General features: G+C 42.6%; 1 protein-coding gene across 12 annotated transcripts in view; it reads left to right on the forward strand.

Moving 5' to 3' along the window:
* The window catches only part of caskin1 (CASK interacting protein 1), a 94,928-nt gene that overhangs the window by 68,563 nt on the left and 13,030 nt on the right, over positions 1-13,335 (forward strand). For 4 of the 12 annotated variants that reach the window (XM_035614683.2, XM_035614687.2, XM_035614686.2 and 1 more), the window contains 6 exons: positions 2,436-2,684; positions 6,368-6,472; positions 7,357-7,475; positions 9,479-9,560; positions 10,018-10,130; positions 12,090-12,200. In XM_035614683.2, the coding sequence (XP_035470576.2) occupies positions 2,436-2,684; positions 6,368-6,472; positions 7,357-7,475; positions 9,479-9,560; positions 10,018-10,130; positions 12,090-12,200 (779 nt within the window). The remainder of the gene's footprint in view (positions 1-2,435; positions 2,685-6,367; positions 6,473-7,356; positions 7,476-9,478; positions 9,561-10,017; positions 10,131-12,089; positions 12,201-13,335) is intronic. The other 8 variants (XM_035614685.2, XM_035614693.2, XM_035614695.2 and 5 more) reach the window with 6 other exon arrangements.

The raw sequence follows: 13,335 nt of genomic DNA on the forward strand, positions 1-13,335 counted from the left end.
TCGTATAAAGCCTTTATCGGCTGCTTATAAAGTAAAAGCCCCGTCAGAGATAGAGATGTGATCGTCTGTGTTTCATTACTTAACAGGCAGGCCAATGTCAAACTCTTAAAACCTCTGCAAATACCTTAACCTCCGTCCTCCAATCGTAGATCAACACATTAATCTCTTTGGCGAGACACATTTACATCCATCCCATCACTGCATCGCCACAAAGAGGCTCGGATGTTTTTAACTGTCTTATCGGTGTCCGTCTGACCGTCCATCCGTCTGTCTCTCTGTAGTTATTTGTCTTGCTTGTCCCGGTCTGTAAGCCACGTCTCTCTGTGATCGTCACAAATGTATAAACACTGTCTTTTGAGGCTACCTTTACTCACAAGGTCACAATGTCATGAATTTTCTCTCCTTTTTTTGTCATGTACGGCATCATTAACCACCATGGTCGAGAACAATGCCACTGTGGCCGCATCTGTCCTAACGCAGTTACATTTTTTATATGGAGGCAAAAACAGCCAGGGCCACGCCCACTGGCCTCGCAGAGCCACACTGACAAATCACTGCCAGGGTACATCAGCACACACGCCAGCTGTTCTAGCGAGCTGTTTTCTCATCCATCTTTTATTAGTATTCTTTCCCACCATTGCTCCCCAGTCTGTCTCTCTGCAGCACTTGTAGGAGAAGAAAAGAAATCTGCACGTTAAATTAAATTGATGTTAATTTTGCAGCACCCGTCACGATCAGAGAGGGAAAGTGGCAGGCGCACACAGTGTGAGGCCAACTTTAAAAGTTGAGCTGTGACGACGACTGCTGGAATTCAGCAGTTGTCAGCAAATGCCTTGCTTAGATGAAACATGAATGCCTAACAGACACAAGACAACTCCTTTTTTACATTCTCTCACACATGCAGGAAGTAGACACTGCGCTATAGGCCAACACACAGGTAGCGTATCCCCGGCATTTGTCGTCTCTCTAATTTGTGTGAAAACGATGCAAGCTCAGTCAACTCGGACGGAATCGATCATTATGTGAATTGTAGAATATGTACAGCTATGATATTCTTGATGTAGAATCCGACCTCTTCACTCGCGGCGCCAAATGCCCTTAGCTTCGACAGGGGGCAGGCCACCGACTGTTGGACGCAAGTTGAACCTGTCTGAACAAGCTCACAGGCCGTGCTCCATTTTTCAAAGTAACGCTGTTGTATATATTGTCGTAAGCATGTCTGATTGTCTGAGAAAAATGATGCTGCCGAGCAAAGTATTGCACAAAAAGACACAGCGGCCTCCAAGTCTGTTTTACTTATATAACACCGAATCATAATCTCAGAGCACTTTTCATATAGGGCAGGTCTAGACTGCGCTGACACTGAGGTATGTCTGAGGCCCGACAACATGACAAGAATGAGGTCGTTCATTGGTTCAGCGCTTGCGCATGCGTATTGTCACGTTTCCCCCAGAATTCTAACAATGGCGGACATGCATTTTTTATGATTTCATTCTAATATTAATGCTGCGTTTAACTTCAATTGTGTCAGGGTCAGGGTTAGGGTTTTGTTGTCTTTGCCTATCAAAATTAAGATATATCACTAAATCTTTATGACGTCAAAAGAGGGTACTTCTCCTCTTTCGCTTTCTGCCATATTTTTAATATCTGTCACAGGAACACAGCCCTACAACACGGCCGCAACCATAGCTCGACTCGAACTAAACAACGGCTCAAATGAAAGTGTTCTATTTTTGTTCTTTGTAAATTATTAGCAAGAGTTTGATATGACACATTCAGTACAGCAATACATCCATCCTTACATGTTTAAATAACATTTTGATCAGAACGCTTCATAATCCACACTGCTATAATGTTCATACAGAGGACATACTGATATACGTACAAGCGGATTGCAAAATTTTAACAACCTAGTAGCAGCAGCATATAACGACCAGTAAACCGATACTACGGGATACTGTACAAACATTACTGTTACACGTGTTAATGTTATACTGTATGCACATGTAATGATGTATAACATATTGAGTGGGTCCACTTATACCACTTAACAAGACTGGAGGATTCACAATATGGCCTTTTTACATACAAGAGTCGAAAGGTCAGCTAATATTCATCAGCCAGTGAGACCATCTCCAATTTTACCATCCGTCATCCCCCTCGTCACGACTTTTCATTTCAATGATGCCCACATTTGTTTGTCCTCTCCTTCTATCCGTCCTCACACCACTAACATCAGCCGTGTCCTTCACTACCTTTGATTTCTTTGTTTAATTTTGTGACTTCAGCCTTTGTTTTTAATTTTGTTTTCTCCCCCCCCCCTTTTTTCTTATGTGTAATTCTCTGTTCTGTTGTTTGTTTGTTTCGTGGCGCTGGTTCACTGTTGGCTGGCTGTGTGTGTGTTTCGGTGTGTCGTCACGGTGGGTGTTATCTAGGTTTGGCCAGCACAGTCATTTGCACTCAACAGTTTCAAAAGATACCGCTGGTTCCCCCGGCGACGGTTGCCCCTGCCAACGCGGTAGTCAACGGCAACGACACCACGTTTCATCAGATCCATATCCTGCCTCCACCGCCTCCTCCTCCACCACCACATTCCCATCAGCCACTGCTTCCACTTTTCACTTCCTTTGGCTATAACAGGTCGCCCGTGACAACCCCACAGGGAGACACACCCACTGCCCCAGGTACACGCCCCCTTTTCATTCTTCTTATTCTTCTTATTAAATTCTTCTTATTATTCTTATTATTCTTATTCTTATTACAAAACTTTAAGGGATGCTTTCCTCTGATGTTTGAATTAAGTATCTGCCAGGATAAATCAAAAATGTATTGGTCACTTTATATTCTAATTGGTGTTGTAAGTGTTGGAGGCATCCATTAAAGTTTTCTGTTATTGATCATTATTTATGTAATTTGTATGTGTTGCTCATACTGTATAACCTTTTGTTTTTCTGTTGTTGCTGTTGTCAAATTCATTACTGAGATCCAGAGTCACCTTTCAGACAGGAGTTTGGCCACTTGCTAATTCTAGCATCATTTTTGTAGCACACTTAAAAGACATACTGTATGCGATGAGAATCAAATATTATTCATCATTACACGTAGACTGTTAATGTACATATTTGACACATGCAGTCACACAGCATATGTCCAAAAAACAGTTTTTGATTTGAATTCCAGTTATAATCCTCATGACATGAAATCAAACTCAAACAACTGTTTCAACTTCTCCATTGGACTTTTCACTGTCAGTGATTTTGTCTTTTTTAAATTCCAAACCATGCCAGTTGCTTCATTTCAGGGCTACTAATCGATACTACCATCAGCCCCATGTTAATCAGCTTTTAATTGAGCCTAAGTCAATCACAAAAGCACATTGTTTGAATATATTTATTAAGAATTTTTTTTCAATTAAGACGTGTCTGCATGTGAATGATTAGGCGACAGCTTTGTAAAGAGGAGTAAACTGTTGATTAGTGGTGAGGTTCAGTGGTGAAACAAAGATTTTAGGATGAGGTTTTGATCAATCACACAGAACAGTCTTTTGGGATTTATTTTCAAGTAAGGAGTAGATGTCAAGTGTGGGAAGATAAAAAATCTTAATTTTACCCCACACCTCATTTCACCTGAGTTGATTTGTGCTTCAGTTATGTCTTCGTTCCCTGTTTTTTGCAGTTCTTTTCCCCCTTCCTTCCTTCCTTCTTTCCTTCCATCCTTCCTGTTTGTTTTCTCCTCTTTCCCTGCACATCACCACTGTCCCACCTCCTTGCACAACCCTGCTAGTTTCTTATGCGCACATATGTCCAATACACAACTTTCCCACCAGACAGTGTGTTTTCCGTTCTGTCCTTGTCCTTTGTTATCGCCACGTCTGATCATTTTAATACCACTTTACCGGCCTTGCACTTTTACCCTCAATGTGTGGGTGAGAGAGGGCGAGAGACAGAATAGAGGCAGAGAGTAAATGTCTTTCTATGGTTGTTGGGAAAAAATGTAGAACTTTTTGGTTGCATGGCTGTGTAAGGATTAAGACTTGATTTAAGGGTTATGGTTTGAATTAGGTTTACAGGATGTTAGGGTTGGATTAAGGGTTCAGATCAGGCATTTGGTTGTGATGGTTAAGGTTGGGGTAAGGGGCTAGAAAATGCATTATATTAATGTGTGTCCTCACAACTATAGAAAAACCGACCTGCGTATGCGGTTATGGTGAAGAGAAAAATTAATTTTCAGTGCTTCTACGAGGCTTTGGAGCGACAAATAAGTCTGGAACTATCATGAATATGCTGGAAAAAAGTTTAATATCATCCGAAAACATCATTGCGTAGAAAATTGAGATTTGTTTCCTGAAAAGTGTGTTGGGGATTTAGTTGGGGGAAGCTTCTCTGACATTGATGGGTGACATTTTCTGTCGACCTGAAAAAAAAAAAATCAATAAAACATACATCTGCCATATTGTTATTATTCGAAATTCATGCTGAAATGATACATGACCTGCAATGATTTCCAAGTGACAAAGTGAAAAATGTTGAGTGTTATGCAACAGACACAGATACACTGTTAGAAAATGTCACCCAGAATGTTTTGCAGGTAAGGTGTTCATTGACTGTAAACTCTGTACTTTCTTCTCTGCAAATGGGAACTTTCAGTGGACGCCATTTTGTCTCCTCCAGGAGAAAGAAAATCCTTTTCAATTCAATTCTTTCCATTCAATTTTATTTGTATAGCGCCAAATTACAACATACATGGTCTCAATGCACTTTACATAGTAAGGTCGAGACCTCACAAGACCTTTTAGGCTAATTTTCTGTTATACAATAGAAAGTTGAGCTTTTCTAATCGAAGCTGCTAACAGTCTTATAAGACAAACTGAAATCAGTCCAGGGTAACTTGGAGGGATGCAAAATGGCCACAGGAAGGAGCTGTGAAGCAAAAAGGAGGATTTTATAATTGTGTTTCTGCAGAGCACTGTCGGTCACTACTATAAACCATTTATACACCCTTATTAAGGTTATAATGGTTTATGACATTCTCCAAAATGCACTTACAGCAGCCCCATTCAAGGCTTTCATATATAATCACACACATACGGATGCATTATATATGTATGTGTATGTACATGATAGCATATATGTGTATATACACAGATATTCATGTTATGGATTTATTTATGTACTCTGGGTATATAAATGTTTTCATATATCTATAGACAGTATATGCTGTACTTTTTTCTGTGTGTTTGTGTGTGTGTATCTGTGTGTGTGTGGGTGTGTGTGTGTGTGTGTGAGTGAGTGAGTGAGTGAGTATGAAAGTGTGGTGTGTAAGTGAGTTTGAAACTTACCGTAAACATCCTTTTAAAGACTTTCTTATCCGCCTTTAGCCCGTCACCTTGCTCTCCTTTTGGCCCCTCTGTGTTTTTATGGATACGATTACAATTCATTTAATTGAATCAACCCGACTTTGCCCTCAACACTCAAGAAAATATCATGCTGGGAACACTCTTCAGAAAATGAGGCAGATTTTGCAAAGCCAGTTTTAACACAACAATATATTTATGTAAAGAAGATTTTGCTTAGATCAGTCAGAGCCATTATGTCTGTGGGTTTTCAACAAAATATCAACATGTTTCAGTGGTGTCAGCTGGTTACTGACCAATTTCTAAATGCAGACCACTGTAATCTGTAAAAGTCAACTGCCCCGTCAGTTGTTACTGAGTTCTGGTAGATAAATACGTTTATTTGTGAGGACAAAGTTGAAGCATAAAATGTGCTCCACATTTTAGAGGACTGTAGATGCAGTGGAGGGTTAAACTGATATAACTATAGTATATATAGTTATAAGATTGATGTAACAATGTGGCAACATAATAAACAATTGCTATATACAAAATGCTGTAAAGAAAAATCTTCATCAAAATCAGGTTTATTGGTACATGATGGTTAATAATCCTAACATTAATGCTGCACCCATCAATGTTCCAGTGAATTATCACTCGGCTCTCTGCCTCCTAGACTTCCCTTTAGCGCCACTGTGGTTTTTAAGCCTCCTTTAGCTCATATGGGTTTTCCAGCCTGCAACTGTAATGTTTCGGCTCAGCGTTACTACAATTATTAACCCCATTTCCAGCAACAGAGGGCAGAAAAAAAAGCAATTCACTGTTTAACAGCAGGGTGAATATAAGACCTAATGCTAGCACGTTTGTCATTGGAGCTTAAGAAGCCGATAATAATAATAATAATGATATTTATTTATTTTTTCCATCGCCCCTCCCCCCCTCCGAGTGGCCTTTGTCAGCCTATCAAAGGATAGCATTGCGCCCCTCGGCCAGTTTAGGGTCGCTAGTGGCTAACAGTGGTGTTCTGTGTTGAAGGTTGTCGCGGTTCAGAGGCAAGTCCTCACAGCTCTCCCACCCCGTCCAGCGGGCCCCATGGAGGCTCCAACGAAGAGATCTGGGTACTGCGCAAGCCCGTGGCAGGTAACTAAGCCGCGCTGCGCTGAGCCCTCAACCCCTGACTCCTTAAGCTCTGACCCGGGGGGTCAAACAGTATCTGACATCCGTTCAAAACAGGCTGGCACACCCTTTCAAGTGTCGCGAAAGATTTCAAAGTGCTCCCAAGATTAGAATCCGTCCATTTCCTCGAGCTCCAAGATGATGTTCTTTGAAGGCTTTCAGATACTCTTTGACCCGTTATTGACAGTCTCCCATGTTCTGCTTATTCCTCCATCTAAAGCTTAGCTGAACTCAGTGAACCTCAGTGTGTAGGACTGCAGCCATCTGCATTGGTCTACAGTCTGTGTGTGTGTGTGTGTGTGTGTGTGTGTGTGTGTGTGTGTGTGTGTGTGTGTGTGTGTGTGTGTGTGTGTGTGTGTGTGTGTGAATGTACCTGGATGTGTGGAGAGAGAGGAAGAATGAGAAGAAAAGTGCGTGTGTGTGTTTGTGTGTGTAAAAGCAAAAGGTGTGTCTTGTTTACTCCACCTCTGTTTGACCTTCACTTGTCCGACAGTCGTCTGTCCGTCCATCCATCACGTCCATCCAACCACACGCTGCCCAGTGCATTTCAGTGGAGAGTCACACCTGTTACCACGTTGCTTTGGATGTCAGCTAAACCGCTCAATGTGTGTGTGTGTGTGTGTGTGTGTGTGTGTGTTTGTATGTGTCTCTGTGTGTGTGTGTGTGTGTGTGTGTGTGTGTGTGTGTGTGTGTGTGTGTGTGTCCATCGGTTTGTTGCACGTTTGCATTTGGATGCACAAAATCTATGCATATTGTTTGGGGTCGGTTGCATGTGTGAATGCATGTTTGTATGTTATGGGTGTTATCTATGTGTGTGTGTGCGTGTGCGTGTCTGTGTGTGTGTGCAGGCGGAGACCGCAGCAGTTTGGGCAGTTCCGGCAGTGTCGCCAGTGTGAGGTCGTCAGGCAGTGGTCAGAGTGCCGGCAGTTCCTCACACATCCTCCATGCACAGGCTGAAGGGGTTAAGGTACAGTATGACACATGCACAGACATACACATAAACAACATTTTTGTACTAACTACAGCCAGTATTCATTTTGTATTCCAAGAGCTACATATTCATCACATTTAAAGGAAACTAGAAAATGACCCAGTGCTTGACCTGTTGAAGCTAAAAGCAAACATCAGATAGACGATAACGAGATGGAAGCATTATCTCGCCTTACATCTGATCTCAGAACAGCATTCTGTGCCACAAAAGAGCGAATGTTGCCCGTTTGCGTTCCTTTTGCAATTCACTGCCCTCCTGTGGTGGCAGCAGGCTGTTGTCTCTGGGGAGCTTGACGACCAGCCTATGCCCTGAACTGTTCTGATATCAGTTATCACATTGGACATTATTGTACACAAATGCGAGTGGAAGGTGGAAACTAGGTGCATTAGAACATTACTTTAACACAATTTTCTTCCTCTGTGTTAAGAAGCAGATGGTAAATGAGCAAATTACACTGATTTATCATCTCTGTGTAAGATCTGCAGGACGTATGAGAAGTTTGAGACAGAATATTGTTTCACAAGCTGTGCAGCTGTTGTTCTTTTGCTCTGCTTTCTTATGTGTAAAAGTCACTGCACGCCACGCAATACACACAAACACCTATATGTACGTGTATATACAACCATGGAGACGTGATTTTCATAAAAGTTCAAACTAGCCATTTGCGCATTACACGTTTTCGACTCTCCTCCTGTTGAGAAACTGCAAGAGAGCATCTGTCTTCTCTGCGTCTCACTTCACCCACTTCTCATCGGTGATGAGATTTGTATTACAGTACTCACAGTGGAAACTTCAGAACCAAGGTTTAAACAACGAATAATGTGGCAAACATCGTAAGTACATCACGTACTTAGCTGCAGTCATCGTTCTACTCTTAGGTGACGAGGTTGTAGAAATTGAGCGCGCCGTTAGTTCAGGTTAGGTCACCAAGTCAAGCTCAGCCGTGATCCAGCACATCGGCTGACAGTAGAGATCTCTATGTCGGCCCACGCCAGCTGACGGCTCAGCTGATCCTCTGTTTAGCTGCTGCTCTCCTTGCCTCAAAAACCATGAAGGCTGATGGAATGGTAGGGAGGTGTGCTCTCCCTACCCCAGGCTTAAGGGCAGGGTGGGTCCCAGAACAGAGCCATATCGCCTAAGATAACAACTATATAACTATGTATTCTTTAAAATTAGAAGTAATACCTTCCTTTTCTATCAAATAAAAAGGTAATAATATAGTTACTTTGTCTGGTATGACCAGTAGCTTATGGTGGCTAATGCTAGGTAATGTTAGTATAAGATAGATGTTGCTATGTAACTCTCATTACTGAGTCATTTTGCTAATTTTATGACCTTGTTGCTCTTCATTTAAGTACTGTGTGTCACAGATGAACATTTCAATGGACATATATATTGGATGTTACTTGCTCTAAGTCTGGTCCCCTTATGATGATGTATTCAATACAGCCGTTGCTGAGCAAGTGAAAAAGTCTCAATTTAAACCACTAACATTAGATAAGTACTTAGATAATGAAAGATGCACCAATCATTTTTTGAATATAAAAATGGATTAACTGAATACAGGTAATGTGAAAGAGGGAGAGAATTATATCCACACCCTGCAGTGTTTCACCATCTTTGTTTTCTGATGCAAAACCTCACTGTTTTGATGCTCTGCTCATATGAGCCAAGTTTTCAGCAAAAAAACAAAAAACCTTGATAAGCCCATAGTGCACTACCTATTCAAAGTCAGCAACTTAGCTACAGAGCCAGATATTTCCCCCGGGAGTTGGTGGAGAACAAAAACAGAGCTTAAAGGAGAGCTAATGTTGGACTTAATTAACCGGGTGGTCAGAAATAGGAAATACAAATTAATTCTAAAGTTGCTCCGATTCTACTGGATGTTTACAAAATATCAACTTCAAAAAGTGTTTGTGTGTTTACAACTTATTTTGCTACATGCGTGTTGATATGGATGTCCGAATGTGTTTCTGCAGCTTCTAGCCACAGTCTTGTCCCAGTCTGCCAAAGCTAAGGAGCATCTACTGGAGCAGGCAAAGTCCGTGGACCAACCTCCAGGTAGGACCGAGTCACAAGAACCAAACCTGCAGTTGTTATGAAACTAGTGAGAACGAGCAGGGGGGGGGCATGTTTTTTAATAGAGAGAAGAGATGAAAAGCGTTCAGCAAGAGACTTGGGTTAGAAAATCTAAAATGTCATCATATCACACACAAACACACAGGCGCACACACACGCACACACACAGATCTTGGCTGGCGTAACAGACAGATGGCGAAGGCAGGGGCTGTAGGAGGAAGTGCGGAAAGGGTGTGATTGGTTAAGGAGGTTTGTTATCTTGGACAGTGAGAACTTTTATTGGTTGCTTGTCAGAGCAAAGAAGGAGACCGACCAGAGTAGAGGTCAGGTGGCATGAAGCAGAGGTCAGGTGGAATGATGGGTAAACTCATCCGTTGCCCGAAGCAAGTTTACAGTGATAGGCGAACAGCTCGTGACTGGCCAACGATATTTCTCCCAGCAGGTTCTGCCAACTCCTCTCGGACATCGAGCCAATCGGGCTGTCCGCTCCACGAAGCGCCGCCTTACGACGCCACGGCAAACAGGAAGGGGGAGGTGCCAGGCGAGGGGAAGGTAGGACAGTCCCCAAATCCCACAGATTCGGTCCTCGACAAAGACATGACAAAGCATGATGAGAACGTAGCTCCTCGGTCGGCCACACAGCAACACTCTCCCGCTTGTACACGCACACATAGACACATACACACACGCCAAGATGTCACAGCGGTTTCTCTCGCAACTGGCCTCGTCCGTGCTGCGACTGTTCGGATGCAGCCACGATACGGTGAGTGCGTGAGTGGAAGATCCCCTGGCTGGATCTTGTATGAGTCTGTGAACGAGGAATCTGGTGTGTATGTGTGTGTGTGTGTGTGTGTGCACGAGAGAATCCTGTCCTTCTCTCGTTGATCTAACTACCTGCTATCCATCATTATTCACTCCTTTTAGTTGCAGCTTTACTTCTTCCATCGCAGTATTTGTTTCCTTCTTTTGCTGAAATAAATGTCTCTAATTCAGTTGTTGCTAGGGTGCCCCTCAGGCAAGCATAACTCTAGTCAAGATATCGGTGTGTGTGTGTGTGTGTGTGTGTGCGCTCGTGCGTGGGCTGGCAAGTGCCCAGCAGTATTCATGGCGTGGGTAGAGTAGCTCGGCACAAGAAGTGCGAAATCTGAGCTTACACCATGTACAGTAAGCTGTCGTTTGCTGTAGAGTGTGTGTGTGTGTGTGTGTGTGTGTGTGTGTTTTATACATGTGGGGACACAAATATAAGTTCATGTCAAATTATATTTACATAATAATTTCACGCTTAATAAAACAAACAGCATATTTTAATAGCAGGTGCTTGTGGTAGTGTGTGCGCGCACGTGTGTGCATGAGTGTGTGTGTACTGTCATGTAAGCCATGTTCTCATGGCCATCTGTTAGCTAGAGTCCTGTTTTTTTAGTACCCAGCATCCTAATATGTCCTTCGACAGGGTAAAGAGGAAGACCTCGAGTCTGTGGAATAATGTGTCCCAGGGAAAGTAGGGAAAAAAAGGAGAAGAGAGATGCAAAATGGGAAAAGACAGAAGGAGTCTTAAGAGGAGTGGGAAGAAGTCATGCAGTCTTTTTAAACTTACACCCAATCCTGTGGCTCTGATTTGACCAGCATCAGCATTTGGAGCAGGACATTGCAGCACATGCTCAACTATTTTAACCTGGTCGCACTGTATATCTGTGGTCCCCAACAGCTGAGCAGGATTGGGTTGCACCAGCTAATGATCAAATCATCAGTAAGTTTACGTGTGAAGCCCTTCCTAAGTTCGTACTGGTGATGTATTAAATCGGGAAGCGCCAATAGAGCGTTAAGAAAGTCTTAGTACAACCTTCAGTGATGTGCAACTGCATTCCTCAGTAGCAACTATAGTTGTTCAAACAGGAAACTGTAGGCTCACAGTCTAGCAAAACCGAGAAAAATAGGTCAAAAATACATCAGACCTTTAGCAGCTATAAATAATCATTTAGTCATGAAAAGGAGTTGTTCAAGACCCAAAACAGTGTTAAAAAGATAGTTAATACTGGACATACAATTTGCGGAATGAACAGAATTGTGGTGCCCCTTTCCTTCAAAAGCAAAATGAAAAGGACACAACGTCGATTCAATTTTGTCTTTATTTTCCAGCTGTGTAGTGTCTAATGATGGTTAGTCTTCTGTTGCTAATCTGCAGCTCTTCCTGGGTCGGGCCTGGTACTCGAGGCAGGGCCTTCCTCCTTCCTGACTTAAGCCTGGTTTTCACTACATGGCCAAGCAGGGCTAACTCGGGGCTAAATCCGTTGACCCCCGTGAATCATGTGTAAGAACTCGTCTTTCGGACATTAGTACGGATATACAGAAAGGATATACCGACCGACATGATCCCAGGAAAACTGTCTCCTGCTAAAGTGACTATATTGTGGCCTCTGTTTGGCCCTACTTGGCCCTGCGGAGGAAAAGTGGCTGTTGAAAAAAGCAGACACGGAGCCAGTGACCGCATGCCCCCTGTCTTCTCTCCCGTAGAGCTCAGAGGCCGTTGTCCAATGGCTGAGCGACTTTCAGCTGCAGGTCTACGCTCCAAACTTCCTGGGCGCTGGGTATGACTTGCCCACCATTAGCCGAATGACCCCAGAGGTAAGGCAACTGAACCCTGACCCCCCTGAAACCCCCGGAGAGGTCGCAGGCCCCTCCAAGGACCACAATGGAAACATCTTTGATTTGTGCTGTCCTTGATGTTTTCAAGATGCATGTATTTCATGAAATTCTCAGAGCACAAACCACTCTTCTTTCCCTGCCTCCTGCCAAACCTGCCCGGGTTTAACCTTTCACCTCTCACCCTTGACCTGGTATAGACCGGCACCTCTCTCTGACCCCTTGTACCCTTGTAAATGTAATCACTGCACTGGTAGTCAAAAGACTGAACAATAAATATTATGATTCCAACATAAGATAGATGACACTGTTTAAGGTAAATACAGTATGAAGTCATCACCAGTAGCCGTTAGATTAGCTCATCACAATGATTAACTCTTTTACCTTTAGTCTTTGTGCTAAACTAGGCTACCAGGCTGCTGGCAGTAGCGCAATATTTAATTGAATTTTTCATCTCACTTTGCGATAAAGAAATAAAATGTATTTTCTATAATGTCCAACTATTCCCTTTAAAAGGGCAAATTTTTCGAAAACATCAGTCTGATGTTTCAGAGATGAAAGCCTAATAAATTAGTTTACCAACCATTTGAACGCCTTTAAAAGAATTCCCAGAGTATACCTGAGCATTCTGAGCATATTTATTGCCAAAAAAGTTTGAACAAGTCTGTCTGATTAGCAAAGACTTCATTTTTGTCTATTAGCTCGGCTCATAATGAACTTTAAGAATGCCCTCTGCTGTGCCACATGGGTAGATTGCTTCCCACGCACGAACAAATTTTGAATAAAAAGTGACAGGCCTATTTCCTGCTGTCTAATGTAAAAAGGGCAGTTGTATTACTCAACCCACTGAGCATCAGAGGTCAACTTAATGCTGCTTCAACGAGGAGAACTGTTGAAGTAACACCTGTCTGCTAATTGAAAAGCAAAAAATCTCTGCCAAATTAAGTATTAAGCGGTTGGTAATTAATTGCTGCCAACAAGTGGAATCTCAAGACACAAACCACAAAGGGGTCTTAAATGGGCATTCAACCAATTTAACACATGGACTCCTGTTCACTTACTAAAAGAAGAAGAAGAATTGCTCAACCTGTGAAAGCAGTTTTAAAATGCTTTGAGT

This window comes from Scophthalmus maximus, chromosome 17 (genome assembly GCF_022379125.1).
Source record: "Scophthalmus maximus strain ysfricsl-2021 chromosome 17, ASM2237912v1, whole genome shotgun sequence".
Taxonomy (NCBI): domain Eukaryota; kingdom Metazoa; phylum Chordata; class Actinopteri; order Pleuronectiformes; family Scophthalmidae; genus Scophthalmus; species Scophthalmus maximus.